This window comes from Carassius carassius, chromosome 7 (assembly GCF_963082965.1).
Source record: "Carassius carassius chromosome 7, fCarCar2.1, whole genome shotgun sequence".
Lineage (NCBI taxonomy): Eukaryota > Metazoa > Chordata > Actinopteri > Cypriniformes > Cyprinidae > Carassius > Carassius carassius.
The window spans coordinates 6,101,895-6,119,116 of NC_081761.1; the positions used below are offsets into that span (position 1 = coordinate 6,101,895).

General features: G+C 35.2%; 1 protein-coding gene across 1 annotated transcript in view; it reads left to right on the top strand.

Annotated features, from left to right (window-relative positions):
* myo15ab (myosin XVAb) overlaps window positions 1-16,853 on the top strand; it is a 33,795-nt gene extending 16,942 nt beyond the window's left edge. The window contains exons 33-65 of the mRNA XM_059553386.1: window positions 385-473; window positions 946-1,057; window positions 2,290-2,361; window positions 2,457-2,521; window positions 3,242-3,589; window positions 4,471-4,555; window positions 4,678-4,843; window positions 4,945-5,038; window positions 5,390-5,495; window positions 6,376-6,491; window positions 6,566-6,625; window positions 7,116-7,191; window positions 7,322-7,437; window positions 7,512-7,630; window positions 7,711-7,852; window positions 7,948-8,059; window positions 8,714-8,788; window positions 9,164-9,369; window positions 9,596-9,714; window positions 9,834-9,906; window positions 10,614-10,686; window positions 10,784-10,857; window positions 10,988-11,070; window positions 11,156-11,286; window positions 11,393-11,487; window positions 11,925-12,002; window positions 12,097-12,193; window positions 13,205-13,365; window positions 13,542-13,675; window positions 14,632-14,765; window positions 14,857-14,990; window positions 15,975-16,115; window positions 16,192-16,853. Of these exons, the coding sequence (XP_059409369.1) occupies window positions 385-473; window positions 946-1,057; window positions 2,290-2,361; window positions 2,457-2,521; window positions 3,242-3,589; window positions 4,471-4,555; window positions 4,678-4,843; window positions 4,945-5,038; window positions 5,390-5,495; window positions 6,376-6,491; window positions 6,566-6,625; window positions 7,116-7,191; window positions 7,322-7,437; window positions 7,512-7,630; window positions 7,711-7,852; window positions 7,948-8,059; window positions 8,714-8,788; window positions 9,164-9,369; window positions 9,596-9,714; window positions 9,834-9,906; window positions 10,614-10,686; window positions 10,784-10,857; window positions 10,988-11,070; window positions 11,156-11,286; window positions 11,393-11,487; window positions 11,925-12,002; window positions 12,097-12,193; window positions 13,205-13,365; window positions 13,542-13,675; window positions 14,632-14,765; window positions 14,857-14,990; window positions 15,975-16,115; window positions 16,192-16,293 (3,788 nt within the window). The 3' untranslated portion in view covers window positions 16,294-16,853. The remainder of the gene's footprint in view (window positions 1-384; window positions 474-945; window positions 1,058-2,289; window positions 2,362-2,456; window positions 2,522-3,241; window positions 3,590-4,470; window positions 4,556-4,677; window positions 4,844-4,944; window positions 5,039-5,389; window positions 5,496-6,375; window positions 6,492-6,565; window positions 6,626-7,115; window positions 7,192-7,321; window positions 7,438-7,511; window positions 7,631-7,710; window positions 7,853-7,947; window positions 8,060-8,713; window positions 8,789-9,163; window positions 9,370-9,595; window positions 9,715-9,833; window positions 9,907-10,613; window positions 10,687-10,783; window positions 10,858-10,987; window positions 11,071-11,155; window positions 11,287-11,392; window positions 11,488-11,924; window positions 12,003-12,096; window positions 12,194-13,204; window positions 13,366-13,541; window positions 13,676-14,631; window positions 14,766-14,856; window positions 14,991-15,974; window positions 16,116-16,191) is intronic.
* Window positions 16,854-17,222: the final 369 nt, after the last annotated feature.

Sequence of the window (17,222 nt, forward strand, 5' to 3'; positions counted from 1 at the left end):
CAGTAGTTTGTTCTAGTTGTGTACCTGTCTTCACTTGGTCTTTTTTTGATTACCATTTTCTCTGACCCTTAGAGTTTGCCGTTCGAATAGAATGTTATTTATTTGAAATATTAAATATTTTGTAATATTATGAACGTCTTTACTGTGGCATTTGATCAGTTTAAAGTGTCTGCTGATACTTTTAAACAGTAGTTTATCTTATGGGGTTTATTTGCTTCGTAGGTAAACGCATTATGTTTGAAGCATATTTAAATAAATTTACTGGAATACAGTACAAAGATACAGATTTTGTACATGGCTAAATATGAATTCCTGTTCACAATCTCACTTTTTCCTCCTTTTTTTTTACTTTCTCTCTCTTCTGTCTCGTCATCTCTTTGTCAGACTTAGAACCACCCTATGATGGCACTCAGAGAGGGATGGACCGGTATTTGGACAGCCTGTTTGACCCAGTTCTGTCTGATGGAACTGGGGTACGGTGTCACCTGATTACCTCACACACACAAATGTGAATAAGAGAGAGTGAGAATATGGAAGATTGCTTTACAGCCTTACTGTAATTCACAGAGTCTCATGTATGTGATTGTTGATTGTGTGTGTATTTGGCTGGGCTTCCTATGATCCACACAGCACTAGGAAATAAGTAAGCAAATGAGGCTGTCATTTTTAATGAGGCTTATCCCACACACAGAAAGAGAGGCCAAGAGTCATGCTGTAAACGGCACACACAAGTTACATCAATTAGATTTCTCTAATATGTTTTACAGAAATAGATTAAAAACAGTTTAATGTGTGTGAAAGCATGATCTGACTCACTCGTCTGTATGGTTGGAGCCACAATTTCCTTGCATTATATTATAGGTTTTTGTTTGATTGTTTGTTTGTTTTCTTCAGTACGTTTAAGTATTTGGTCAGTAACTAACTGGAATATTCTTTTTCATGTAGGACTTCGATGCATCAGTTTTGTCTGGTAGGATGAAGGGTGGAGGAGGTGTAGGTGGTGATGAAGCACAACCTCCTGCAAGGGTCATCGTTTCGGCTGCTCTTCAACCTGGAGGTTCACACTGCTCTCTGCTGAAAAGTCCAGCTTAAACAAGCAGGAATTTCTTTACTGGTCCAGGCTTGTTTATGCTGGTTTTTGGAGCTGGACTGCCAGCAAAACCTATCCATCTTTTTCTGCATACGTACTGTATAAACTGTACTGTATAGCAAATCTCATCCCAAGTATGCAAATCTCAACTGCTTGATTCTTTGTATCACAAAATCGAATCTAATTCTAATCTGGTCAATGCCACTGTAAGGCATTAAGATATTATAAACATGAAAGGAATAGTTCACCCAAAGATACAAATTTGCTTAAAATGTACTCGCCCTCAGCTCAGGCCATCCAAGATGTGTTTTCTTCAGACCAGATTTGAAAAAGTTTAGTATTGCATAACTAGCTCACAAATGGATCCACTGCAGTGAATGGGTGCCATCAAAATGAAAGTCCACACAGCTGATAAAAACATCACAATAATCCCCAAGTAATCCAAACATCTCCAGTCTATCAGTTAACATCTGAAGAGAAAATCTGTGTGTTTGTAAGGAACAAATCTATTACTAAGGCATCGCCATCGCTTCTGGCCAAAATAACAGTCCCTAATAATGCTGAATGAAAAAGTTTATCCTCTAGTGACATTTCACACCATAACTTTCACACTGTTTTGGATGCATGATCTGTGCATCCATTTCTCTCCTGATTCAGGCAAGGCGACTTTCTCTACAGAAATCAATATTATGGATAGAGGACACTTATTTTAGCTAGAAGCAACAGTATGAGTTTAAAACCATCCTAAAGATGGAAACACACAGCTTTTCATTCCCAAAATGTTAATTGATGAACTGAAGTTGTGGATTACTCACTGGGATGTTTTTGTTCAGCTGTTTGGACTCTTATTCTGACAGCACCCATTCACTGCAATGTTGTAATGTAATGCAGAGATATAATGCCAGATTTCTCCAAATCTGATGCAATGAAGAAACAAACTTATCGGTTTTTTTGTAAAGCTATTTTGAGACTATGTGTATTGTGAAAACTGCTATACAAGTAAATTTGACGTGACTAATAAACCTGGTCAAGCAGCTAGGAAATTTAAGAAGCCTGGTAGGGACACCAGCACACCAGCATCCCAAGCTACATTATGCTGATATTTTGAGCTGGACTTGAATTATGAAGGCTCACAGACATATATTAATGGTGTGCTGGCCGTGTATGTGTAATATTTTTCTGCTCTCTGTATTATGTAGCAGTGAGAGTCCTGCCACCCATTCCAGGTGCTTCAGTGATGCGCAGTATGCCAGCGGTGCACCCAGTGCCAGGTATTTCTAATTAAATTGAGTTCAGCTTTACAGGGATTGAAATTAAGTGATTTGGACAAGTATTCATTATTATGTCTTTCAATTCTGCCTGTCAGACCCGCAGCAAACTGTCCTGGCCCAACAACAACAAACCATCATCAACCAGCAAGCCGTCATTATGGTAATAAAGTCTCTAACTAACAGCTTTATAACCAAACGTTTAGTTAGTTAGTTTAGTTTAGTTTAGTTTAGTTTAGTTTAGTTTAGTTTAGTTTAGTTTAGTTTAGTTTAGTTTAGCTTAGTTTAGTTTAGTTTAGGGTTATTACTGTTAACTAAATATAAAACCATTAAACATTTTTAGTACTTAAAATAATGATTAATTGAAAGATTTAAATATATACAAAAAAAACTTTATCATTATTTTAATTTCAACTAGTTGCCAATACTTAAAGTACTAAAGCAAACCTAAATTAAGACTTTTTTTTTCTTTAAAAAGAAATAACAAAAGCAACCCACATAGTTACTAAAAATTCTAATAAAGTTGAAGTGAAAACAGAAAATATACAAATATCATGAAAAACTGTAATAGCACAAAATAACATTGGTTTCGGGGTTTTTTTCATATTAAATAAAAAATGTTTTTATTATTATTAATTTCATCAATTTTAATTAGTTGCTTACAGATTTTGTGACATTTTCATGTCAAATAATTGTATTTTATTTTTTTAGTGTAAAATGATATGCCCTGACAGTCAGACTGCAATTAATACAATGGCTGACATAATAAAACATAAAATATTTGCAAAATAAAAAACACAATTTCACCAAAAGACAAAAGCTAGGACTACAACAAAAGCATTTTACGTCATCCTGTGTCTGTCGACTGTCTTGACATCCTCAGGCTCAGCAGATGACAATGCAGGCGATGGCTATGGTGACCAGTCCAGTGTCCAGTCCACCAATGTCTCCCCTCACCAGCCCCCCAACCAGCCCTCCACCCACTCCCTACAGTACTCTGCCGCCTAGCCCGTACCCCGCCATCCCTCCCAGCCCCTACGCTAACCTCCCACCCAGCCCTTACGCCCCACATCCCCTTTCCATGTACACAAGCCCCCTGATGACCCCCCACCCCACCATCCCCTCCACCTCGATCAACACCACCCCCAGCACCTTAGAGGAGCAACAGAAGCCCCTGGAGAAGAAGAGCGGCCCCCCAACACCACAGCCACGGAGTACCACCATCACAAAGGTGCCCAAGTATTGATATAATCTAATAGTTTATACTGTAAATCTAGTTTATGCTTGACCTTGTGTACTAGCAATGTTGTTGACTCTTGACAAATTGCTTGTTCCTTATTGATTTATCACATGACATATTATTGATTTTAATGAAATGGTAATGTACATAACATTCAAAGGTCAATAATATTTATATAGCATTAAATTGAACATTAAATTGAACATTAAATCGAACATTAAAGACATTTAAGTTGTTACAAAAAAAATGTCTATGTCAAATAAATGCTGTTGTTTTAAACTTTTAATTGAAAGAACTTGGAGGAGGGATGTTAAATAAATCAAGTTTTCCACAAAAATATTAAGCAGCAAAACTGTTTTCAACATTAATAATAAAAATAAATAATAATAATAATAAGATATTAGCGAATCAGAATGATTCTGAAGCATCATGTGGCACTGAAGACTGGAGTAATGATGCTGAAAATTCAGCTTTACCATCAAAGGGATAAATTATATTTTAAAATATATTAAAATTGAAAGCAGCTATTTTAAATTGCAAAAATATTTCACAATATTCACTATAAACAGCATTTGTGAACATAAATTTAATTAAAATTTTTAAACAGTAAAGTATAAATTTACAATAGTGTAAAATCAGTTTGTACAATTAAATGTTGTATATTAGAAGGCTGATGAATTTGTTTGCTTTTATTAATTCTTATAAATATTTCTATCGTTATCATATTAGTCTGTTGTTTTTGGTTAATTTTTTATTCACCTATATTTATTCAGTCTGTGCATCTGTTTAACTGCTGAGTATGTTTTAATATAAAAACAGCTATGTTTTTTGCTTTGATGATGATTTCTTACCTTTCACTAAATTAATTTCAGGCTGTTTCATCTAATGGGACATTAGGGAAGAAACAAGCCCCTGCTGCACCAATGAAACTTGACAGCAGGCCTGCCAAAAGACATGGTGTGTCAATGCATTCAATCATATATCTGCGTGTTCAAGACTAACATTGTCCAACAATTGAAAAATATGCATTTAATGTTACTTCTGCATATTCCAACACTTTATTTTTCTTTCTCTCTCAGCTCCTGTTGCCGTCACAGGTCCCATGCGTTCTGCTCCGGCTCCTGGCACTGAGGTAGTGAAATATTCTGTCTCCAACTCCGAGCACATCGTTCCCAGCCACAACATTAAAGATATCATAAAACAATATCAAACACCGCTCCCAGAACCTGTGCCGCAGACACAGAGGTGTGTTACCTGTGTATACTATTTGTGCCAAAATTTCAGCTCACCAGATGATTTTATTTCCATTCTTATTATTGGCCTCAATGGCATGTGTTTGATGACAGGCGGGAAGGTAAAGGTTTTATGAAGAAGATGAACCCACATGATGAGGCAATGCAGATCCTAAAAACACAGAGGGACAATCCACCTCCTCCACAGGTATGTCTACCTATCACTATGACTTCTGTAATAACCAATTAAACCATATTTGAACTATTAAGCTCCGCTAGCCACCAATAATTAATCATTAGTCATCGGATGTAAAGTTATACTACACAAGTGTGCACTCGGTCTAAACTCTCCATAGAGCCCCATTTAAATCTCAGCATGTTTTTTGCCTAGTCTAAAACAAATTATACATTTAATTAAATCCCACAGTCATTAATGTCAACATTAAATTAATATAGGCCTTTATACACATTCCTGGTCATATTGTGCACAGAATGTTTGTCTTCACAAACTTTTATTAAATATTTAATCTTGCTGTGTGTGTAATAACTGTTTGTGTAGAGAAAGGCTCCCACTCCAGCTGCTGTGTCCAGAGATCAAGGCCTCAAACCAACTAGAAGCAGCAAGAAGAAAGCACCAGAGCCACCACTGACTTTACCACCACCAGGTCAACAACACACAGACTCACGTAACTTACAAAAACACCACGCCACTGTGTTATGATGTAGTTTTTGAAGACTTCCATGGCGAAGTACCTTACTATTGTAAATACTATTGTAACTATTTACATGATACAGTGCCATGGTATATATCAGAGTATCATTGTAAATCCATTTGATACCATCACTGTAACTCTTTCTGTTAGATATAGTACACTACTGTTTCAGAAGTTTGGGGTCAATAAGAAATAAATACTTTATATTCAGCAAGGATATTTCAAATAAATGTGTTTCTTTTGAACTTTCTATTAATCAAAGAATCCTAAAAAATAAAAAAGTGATGGCTTGATCATAAATATCAAGCAGCACAACTGATTTTCAGAATTGACAATAATATTAAATGTTTCTTGAGCAACAGATCATCATATTGATTTCTGAAGGGTCACGTGACACTGAAGACTCAAGTATTTATGCTGAAATAAAGCTTTCCCATTAAAGGATTAAACTATATTCAAAATAGAGGACTGTTATTTTAAATGGTAAATTAGTTCACAATTTTACTGTTTTATTTAATTTTTGGTCCAATGCAGCCTTGGTGAGCAAAAGAGATGACTTTCAATTACATTGAAAAACCATGCAGACTCCAGACTTTTGGACTTAGCATACATATAGCTCAATTGGTAGAGCATTGCGATATCAAGCGCAAGGTTGGGGGTTCGATTCCCCGGGAACACATGATAGGTAAAAATTGATAGCCTGAGTGCACTGTAAGTCGCTTTGGATAAAAGTGTCTGCTAAATGCATAAATTTATTTATTTATTTTATTTAATTTAAATTTACATATGCATTTGTCCTCAACCATCTTTCTCCATCTCTTTCACACACCAGTGTCCAGAGATCTTCCAGTGGAATCTGAGAGCATCCAAACACAGCTGCACAAGAGCAGCACAGAGGAGCATTACACCTACACAAACGTTCCCTGGAAGATATACCTCCGGAAGGAGGTGTGTGTTCAGTGTGTCGTTTGTTTATGAGTGTGTACTTCACAGAACTAATGCTGCTGTACAAATTGCTGTAGGTCTTCTATCCTAAAGACACTTGGAATCATCCTCTTGTGCTGAACCTCATATTCAAACAGGTGAGTGCTAAATAAACTCCAGTACTGAATAAAACTAAAATAGAATTTGACATTTTTTGTTATTCTGTATATAAAAAACATATTTTATAATATACAATACTCTTCAAAATTGAGTTCTCTGTAAGAAGTCTCTTATGCTCAGGGTGCAATTATATTATAAAAAATGCAGTAAAAACTGTAATATTATTACAATGTTTTAAAATGTTATTTATTCCTGTGATCAAAGCTGAATTTTCAGCATCATTACTCCAGTCTTCAGTGTCACACGATCCTTCAGAAATCATTCTTATAAGATGATTTGCTGCTTAAGAGACATCTCTTTTTATCAATGTTGAAAATGATTGTGGCATTCTTTGATTAATAGAATGTTTGAAAGAACAGCATTTATTTGAAATAGAAATATTATAATTAATTTTATAAAGTATGAAAGTATCTTGCCTTCATTCGTAAATGTATCATGTATTTCTTGTTTTTAAATTGCGTTTTTCAGATTGTTAATGACACATTTACTGAAGCCTGTGTGCGCATTACTAAAGAGGAGAGGCAGAAGATGAAATCCTTGTTTGGTGAGGAAGGAACTTATTTACAATTACATTTCTGCTCAATGTGAAATTATCTTCCAAGAGAACTTGTTCCGTTTACTGTTTGTGATGACTACACTGATCTGTTATTACGGTACATGTGTTTTTTTCATAGCGCAATACGGCATCGAGCCAAACATAGATGTTCAGGATGAAAGTGTGAAGAAAGCTGTGATTACAGCTGCCAGGGAGTCATGGGAGATTTATTTTTCTCGCCTTTTTCCTGCCTCTGTGAGTTCCATTTCCTGGCAGTCTGTTAGTGTGAATGCAACGGACCGATGTGTCACCAACGTGTGTGTTTGCAGGGCAGTGTGGGTACTGGAGTGCAGGTGTTGGCAGTGTCTCACTCTGGTATCAAACTTCTCAAGATGGTAAAACACAGCACTACAGCGCCAGACTACTTCCGAGTGCTCCGTGCGTACAGGTGCATCATCCCTCCAGCCATCTAACCATCTGTCAGCAGTACATCTTCTAAAGCATCTAAACTCTCGTGCTCTTTCACAGCTACACAGACATCCTGTTTGTGACCATCCCCTCTCCAAACATGCTGGAGTTTAATCTGATGAATGAGAAACTGATTCTGTTCTCGGCCAAAGCACATCAGATCAAACATATGATTGATCTCTACATCTCTCATCTAAAGGAGGTACAGAAAAGGCTTTGAATTCTCATTTCGTTATTTCTTTAGGAGCCTTCACACTGTCAAATGCCCTGATTTTAAATCAGAACGTTCTTCCACAGGATTCTGAGTATGTCGTAGCAGAGAGAAACTTCATCACAGAGGACAGAGCTCTTCTCAGCTTCCATAAAGGAGATATCATTCGTCTGCAGGCCATGGATGGGTTAGAGGAGGGTGAGAAGAAGTGCACTCGCATGCACACATTCAAATCTGTAGATCTTTCCCACAGTCAGTGATGTCATGCATGAAAGTTTGTAGTGGGGGAAATATTGACACCCAAATACAAGAAAGTGTTGAGTCTAACAAATGGTTACAAATGGTTTCTATTTCAAATAAATGCTTTTCCTATAAACATACTTTTCTTCGAATCCTGAAAAAAACAACTGGTTTCAACATCAACTGCTGCTCAACTGGTTTCAACATTAATAATATAATAATTAATTTTTAAAAAAACATGTTTTTATACCAGCAAATCAGCTTATTAGTATGATTTCTGATGGATCATGTGACACTGAAGACTGGAGTAATGATGCTGAAAATTCATCTTTGCCATGACAGGAATAAGTTATATTTAAAAAAATTGATAATTGAAAATAGTTATTTAAAAGTGCAAGTCTTCGATCAAATCAATTCAATCGTATGAGACTCCAAACTTTTCTGTATACAGTGGTTTGGTTTAACTGCAAGTCAGTAAACGAATTGCCTCTGAAGGAAAATCTCTAGAATAGAGCCCATAATATTTGCTTTCCATCAGAAGAGCTGCAGTTAACCTCGGGAAGGCTTGTCCTTGACATTTTCATGGTTTGCATGTTTGTGTTTGTGTTTCAGGTCAGAGATACGGCTGCGTGGTGAAGAAAAAGGTCATTTACCTCGATGAGCTGAAGAGAGGCACACCAGATTTTGGTTTGACATTTAACATACAATATATTTTTTTTTATTTTGTTTGTAGGATGCTTTCAATTGTGAAACTACACTTGAAATAAGAGATATTTCATAATTTAATGAATGAGATACTGAGATGAATTATTTTTTAATGTAAATAAAAACGAAATACAGAAATAATACTGTTTTTCCATTTTTTTACAGAAATTGCAAGTAAATTTCACAAAATATATATATTTTAAAAATGAATAGTGTAATAAGTCTGACATTTTTAATTAGAAAGACTGATTAGGTAGTATTTTATTTTCAAATGTACTACTATAATCTGTTTTAATTACAAAAAAAGGAAATTTCTGTTTAAGCAGGACAAATCATGGGTGATGAATGTTTTTCCAGGCTGGAGGTACGGGGCAGTGCAGGGTCGGAGTGGAGCATTCCCTATGGACTGTGTGGTTCCTGTAGCTGCTCCTGATTTCCTGAGTCTCCCAGCGGAGAGGAGAGACGAGCCGAGAGACAGACAGGGACGAGTGGCAGCATCAGGAGCTATCGCTCTCGCTGTGGCCTCCACTGCTGCTGCACATGAGCTGGACCCATCACTAGAGGTATTCCATATTCACTACATCTCTGTGACAAGGTGTCTGATAGCTGATAGAATGTCTATACATTATGCCATGTTATATAATGATTGCACAAGTGCTGACAGTAGAAGTGCTGAAATGAAACCTTTATTAGTTTGAAAATAAAATGTGTGAATTTTTACTGTCATTGCTCTGAAGGTATATTACTAACATTAGATTCTTGTTAATGTGTCTGTTTTGTGATTGTTAGTCTGCTGGATTCGGGGATTTCGGTGACTCTGAAGCTGAGGGGAATATTCTTTTGGACAGCCAGTACAACATGGTGGAGTTTGCCAGGAAACATTTCAGAACATCAGATGGAAGCAAGAGGTTAACCACTATTATAATACAAAAAATAACCCTTTTTCATTAATTTAATAAAAAAAAAAAAAAAATCTGACAGTCAAACACAGGACTAAATCTAAATGTTGCAATTTTTATGTGACTAGTGATTCGTTCAGAGATAAATCCAAAAAAGGTAAAGGAAATAAAGACCCTGCAGAAATGGTGAAATTCAGTAAGGTACTGTGCCCACTATGCATACATAAACATATTAAAACATGCAAATACATGTGCACTTACACGTCTGTTCAAAGCTTTGGAGTCTTTTTTTATTTTTTTTATGAGTAATTATACTTAGCAAAAAAGCGTTTACAGTGCTACAAAAGATTTCTATTTCAAATAAATGCTTTTTTTTATTTTATATGCATTAATAAAGCTTGAAAAAAAAATGTAGTACAAAAATGAAGTATACATTTGTGACCCTGGACCACAAAACCAGTCTTTAGTTGCTGGGGTTTATTTTTAGCAAAAGAAAAGAAAATTGTATGGGTCAAAATGATTTTTTTTTCTTTTATGCCAAAAATCATTAGGATATTGAGTAAAGATCATGATCCATGAATATATTTTGTAACTTTCCTACCGTAAATATATCAAAACTTAATTTTTCATTAGTAATATGTATTGCTAAGAACTTGATTTGGACAAACTTCAAAGGCGATTTTCTCAGTGTTTAGATTTTTTTGCACCCTCAGATTCCAGATTTTCCAATTGTTGTATCTCGGCCAAATATTGTCTGATCTTAATAAATCATACATCAATGGAAATATTTATTCAGCTTTGAGATGATATATAAATCTAAAAATTGTGGTCCAGGGTCACATATATATATATGCATAGAAAATGCACATAAACTCCCATATAAAACTTTGATCTCTTGTTTTCTCCAGAACCCTATCCTAGAGTCCCTCATAGACTTCACTGACCCCAACATGAACAGGGTTGCTTCTGAAATTTTCCTAGGTGAGATAAGAAATAAATCACAGCCACTCCATCTGCTCTACTTTTTGTTATGCATCATATCTCAAAAAGTGTTTCTTTGTTGTTGTTTTGGATGTAGCCATAATGAAGTTCATGGGAGATCATCCTCTCAGGGGCCAATCGGAGCAGTTTGTGGTTTGCACCTTCCTGAAGGTAAAGCACAACTTCTCAACCATGTGACCAGCTGTACTGTTGCCATAATGCACATAGACTCCCAGTTGTGTTTATTTATTCATTTTACTTTTGGCTATAATTCTACTAATACACATCAATGTTTTTGTAGTTAACGGGTGAATATGGACTGATGAAGGATGAGGCGTACTGTCAAGTCCTCAAACAGATTACAGCCAATACCAGCTCTAAACCGTGAGATACACACTTCTTCATCTTCTTTGCTTGTTTGATGGATCTCTGTGTTAAGCTGTGAGTGTTTGATTGTGTTGTGTTGCAGTGACAGCTGTCAGAAGGGCTGGCGGTTACTCTACATCCTGACAGCATTTTACCGCTGCTCTGAAGTGCTCAAACCCTTCGTACTCAAGTTCCTGCGAGACATCTGCAGAAGTCCAGAAGTGCTTTTTCATGGTACTTGTACACCACATGTACACATTTAACATATGTTAGTCTCCAAATTAAAGCACTATTTTTATGAGGTACACTGATCTAATATTATTTAATGTGTGATAAACAGGAATTGCTAAAGCTTGTGAGCAGAACCTGAGAAAGACCTTTCAGTTCGGTGGCAGGAGTGTTTACCCCAGTAGTATGGAGCTCAAAGCCATAATGGTCAGTAAATACACATAAACACAAGACCATATATACATCCACACCTCTGTTACACATTCACACAAACAACTTACTTTTCGAAAATATGGGATCCATGTGATTTGATGCAGTTTGAAGCAAAGATCTAAAGATTTCTATTGATCGAAGAACCCTAAAAAATGTATCATGGTTTCCACAAAACTATTTTCCATTTTATAGTCTGGAGTAACGATGCTGAAAATTCCGCTTTGCATCACAAGAATACATTTTAACATTTATTTAAATAGAAAAGCTTTTATAAATTGCAATAATATTTCATATTATTACTTTTTCGCTGTATGTGCCTTGGAAATTTCTTTCAAAAACATTTTAAAAAATCATACCAACCCCAGTCTTTTCTTCAGTAGTTTATGGGATATTAATTAGAGTCTAATTATGTTTCGTGTATATGTTTTCAGGCTGGTCGAAGCTCAAAGCGACAGCTCTTTCTATTTCCTGGAGGAATTGAGAGACATTTGAAGATCAAGACCTGCTCAGTATGTCTCTTTTCTTGTGTGGCAGTGTATATCTTTTATTGCATGCGATTATATTGGTAAGTTGAGATAGAAGTTGAAGTTGCTTTGTGTGCAGGTTGCACTGGATGTCATAGAGGAGTTGTGTTATGAGATGGCGTTACAAAGGCTGGAGGCAATGGATGAGTACACAGTTTTCATAGTGATCAACAGAGGTACTTTATAATAACTTTAAAGAAAACAGTAACGATAAATACACGACCAGTCAAAATTTTTAATGTTTTTTAAAGAAGTCTCTTCTGCTCAACAAGCATGCATTTATTTGATCCAAAGTACAGCAAAACAGTAACATTTTAAAATATTTTTACTATTTAAAATATGTTTTCTAATCGAATATAGTATTAAATGTAATTTATTCCTGTGATTCAAAGCTGAATTTTTTGCAACATTAATACAGTCACATGAATATGAATATATATATATATATATATATATATATATATATATATATATATATATATATATATATATATATATATATATATATATATATATGTATATATATATTACTGACTTTACGCTTTTGGATGGTATAGTGTATAATGTTACAAAAGCTTTTTATAATGTTACAAAAGTTTTTTGCATGTTAACGTTCTGTTCATTATAAGCATGCACTGCAGTTTTGTCGTCTGCCACTTTAATGCTCATACTTTTTAAAGCAGCATGGATTCTGACTGGCTGTCAATGTTTTTATTATTCGTTATAGTTCTTTGAATGGGCATTAAGGCTATGTTCGGAAAGGAATACTAGCAAACTGTACACAAAATAATGCAAAAAATGCTAAATAATGAAAAAAAATTCTACTATGCAAAAACGTTTCAAAGAGTAGTATTCTTTATTATTTCATGACCTCATATTGCATGTTTAATTCAGCGATTGTTAACTTTTATTAGACCAAATAATGAGTCAAAAAGGAAACACTAAAAAGTTACAGCTGCTTTTACATCTGGTTTATTAATGAAAATCAAGTCAAGAGTATTGCATTTTGTGCTATATTTGTTCCTTTAAGCAAACGTTGGAATAAGTAGGTCATAAATGTTGTACTTTTAACAATATGAATAAATGAAGATAAAATAAAATAAAAAGCTTCAACAACATGAGTAGTATGCCATTTCGCACATACCCCACCAGCTTTACTCACTCATATTTTTGGTGATGTCATCCAGGTCAGAATGTGCGGCCCCTCAATAAGAGAGAGTACATATTAGACATCGCAACAGAGGCGGAGCAGATTGATAACAACTACAGCTTCTGGTTCAGACGAGTCATCTGGGCCCATGCGCTCAAGTTCGACAACGAGCTCTGTGTCACCATGCACTATAACCAGGCAAGACATGTCTGTCCTATCACATCTGTCCTAACCAGATACAATGCACTTATGCACAAACACTTTTGAATGGTAGTGTAAATATAATATATAGATAACACATACACAATACAGAACATTATAATGTATCTACACCTATATTGTTCCTTCACAGTTGTGTGTTTGTATTTGCACAGGTTCTGCCAGACTACCTGAAGGGTCTGTTGAATGTCGTACCTCAGGGAAAGATCAGTGAACAGCAGTTTAACCAGTTTGCCAAACTTGCTGCTCTTCAACACAGAGCCAAAGACAGTCTCTACACCCCTACTATGTATGTTCCAATTTTAAACATCCTTCGTTCTCTGTGTACTTTTACATATACATATAATTTGACCTTATTTACACCCTATGAGTAATATCTGGAAATCAGAATGAGAATCTAAAAAAAAATTTGTTTTTTTACCCCACAAGGAATTTTTAGTATCAGCTCAAACATTTGTCAAATTATAATTTCTAATTGAATATATTGTAAAATGTAAAATTTCTATTATGCAAAGCTGAATTCACAGCATCAAAACAGTTGTGCTGCCTAATGTTTTTTGTGGAAACTGTGATCTATATTTTTCAGGATTCGTTGATGAATAGAAAGAACAACTTTTATTTTAAACAAAGCTGTTGTGACTATAAATGCCTTTATTTTTAATCAATTTAACACATCTTAGCTGAAAATATATATTATTGCTATATTATATTATATACTATATTTGTGCCTTTACTTTTAATCAATTGAATACATCTTAGCTGAAAATAAGTATTAACTTCTTTCAAACAAAAATCTTACTGCCCCCAAACTTTAAACAGTAGTTTATTTTCCTGAAGATTTTTTTAAAGTAACATCAAATACAAAGCTGAAATCCTGCCCTATGAAAAAGACAACTCTGGGCATTGCTTTCTTTGGGGAGGTTTCTTGATAAAAAAAAAACTTTTCACGTTTGTGACCCTGCACCTCAAAACCAGTCATAAGGGTTGGTTTTGTGAAATTTAGATTTATACATAACCTGAAAGCTGAAAAATGTTTGTTCCATTAATGTATGGTTTGTTAGGATAATAGGACAATATTTGGCCGAGATACAACTATTTGAAAATCTGGAATCTGAGGGTGCAAAAAAAATCTAAATGTTGAAAAAAAAATCACTTTTAAAGTTGCAGCAAATATACCTGTGATACTTATGACTGGTATTGTGCTCAAGGGTCACATACTGACTCGAAAATGTTCTCTTTCTGTAGTCATGAGTTGACAGAATACATCCCAGTCGAGATCTTTGGCAGACAGGTGCCGCAGCAGTGGATGCAACTGGTTGCCCAACATGTACATGCCGTCCAAAGCCTGAACCCTCACCAGGCCAGATCCCAGTTCCTGGGTATTTTATTCTTTTATTTACCTCATTGTAATCGGGTATTACCATGATGTAAAGCAAGGTTTGTTGAATTGTGTTTGTGTGTTAACTTCAGGTTTGGTGTGTGCATTTCCCATGTTTGGATCGTCCTTCTTTTACATCCAAAGCAGCAGCAACAGCACCATCTCTGCACCGTGCATCCTCGCCGTCAATCAGAACGGACTGCACTTCCTGCACAAAGACACTCATGTGAGTATCACAAACACGGAGACTTCTAACAGTAATGTAGGCTTTCTAGAGGTCCTAAAAAGCTCTTGTGGTAGTTCCACAAAATAAGGCCTTAAATTGGAGCAGAAATTAATAAAGTCGTGGCACTAATGTTTCATCTTCCTCAGTATTTTTGTCTTGTTTCCCATTCTAAACATTCTTTAATCAGGATACATTCACTTGAGATGAGAAATAAAGACATGAAGGTTTCATATTTTGACAAAATTGAGTTTATGATTAAAACAAGAACTGACAGATATATGTTGTTTCTAATTTTTTTTAATTCATAAATTTACTTAATTTGGGGGAGAGAGTACTGAGGAAGAACTTCATGCAGTGTGATTGGAAGGTACAAGCTGGAAGGAAGCTGGGTTTAAAAAGTTATAGAGATTGGTTAGCTAAAAATTTTATTTTCAAACTTTGAAGTACCGTATTTTCTGGACTATAAGTCGCACTTTTTTTCATAGTTTGGATGGTCCTGCGACTTATAGTCAGGTGCGACTTATTTATCACAATTAATTTGACATGAACAGAGAGAAATGAACTAAGAGACATGAACCAAGAGAAAACATTCCCGTTTAGAGCGGCGAGAGGGCGCTCTATGCTGCTCAGTGCTCCTGTAGTCTACACTGAAGACATAGAGCGCCCTCTCGCGGCTGTAGACGGTAATGTTTTCTCTTGGTTCTTGGTTCTAAATAAATGCGACTTATAGTCCAGTGCGACTTATATATGTTTTTTTCCTCATCATGACGTATTTTTGGACTGATGCGACTTATACTCAGGTGCGCCTTATAGTCCGAAAAATACGGGTAATGCTAATATAACTTCTCAAACATTTACATATAGAGAACATAATTATCTTCAATAGGTCTTAAAACGTTCTTCAAAAGTCTTATATTTGCTTTCATCAAGTCTGCAGAAATCCTGTAATGTTTTCAGTTTTCCAAATTGATTTTCTGATGGCAGGAGGTGCAGGTGAAGTTCCAGCTGAAGCTGATTCAGTCAGCTCACACACAGCGGCCCAGCGCTGGATCCAGTTACCCTTATGTAGACGTCCTGATAGGGGACTTAACCAACCACAGAGTCACACAGTTACAGCTGGAACAGGTAACACACATTCAACTCCATGAGAACAGTGTAAAAGTATGAATGAATGGTTTATGAGCATGTATGTTGTTTGTAGGGTCTGGAGCTGTGTCGGGTTATCGCCATACACATTGAGAATATGCTCTCTGTCCGAGAGAAGAGGCTGACGCTGCCACCCAGTGAAATCACCATGCTATAACAAAACCATATACAGATACAAACAGTCTGTATACGAAAGAACACTATGCTTTCTGTATGTTTATTTTCTATAATCAGGTTATTTTTATGACTAAACCAAACCTCTTAATGCACTGTTTGCACTAATCATGTGTATTTGTTCACATGTTATGTATAGAAAACACACAATGAATAAAAGCATTATTTTTGTATTAAACGCATAATATTTATACAGATGGATTATTATTATTATTATGGAAAATTGTCCTTTGGTACTGTAGATGTGAAAGTATTGAAATGTTTTATTTGAAACGTTTACCACATGCACACATGCAAGTTTGAATGAAGTGAGATGTTACTCAGGAGAACAGCACGAATGTAATCTTTTTTTTCAATCACATTCTCTCACACAGACTTACAATGAAATGTAAATTTCAGAGTAACGCAATGACATTTTTTCACAGTCAAACTTTGTGTATGTAGCTGTTAGTTAACATTAGTTAACATACGAGACCAAGGTCGGAATATTTGTATTGATTTTTTTCTACAATTTTCTTAATAAATGTATTGATTGAAACCTAAATTAATAAATTTTCCTACTGCAATTGTCTATAACTTTCACAGTGTTTTGGATAAACTGGAATATGAATATCACGTCTGAGATCCAATTAATATAATTAAAATACAGCAAATTGTTAACTATAAGCTTCTTGTTTTCAATTTAGAATTTTTTTTTCATTCTGAAAAAAAAGATTACTAAGAAACCCCTTCTTATCTGAGGCATGAGACTTCATGATCTCTTGTAAATTATGGGGGTTTAACTGGCTTGCAAAATTAGCATATTTATTGTTACATAACCTTTTTAAAGTAGTTAACCAATTCAAAACAAAAATGAACATGACATTTACCATGACTAAATATGTATTTTTGAAAAATATAAATAATCAGGGA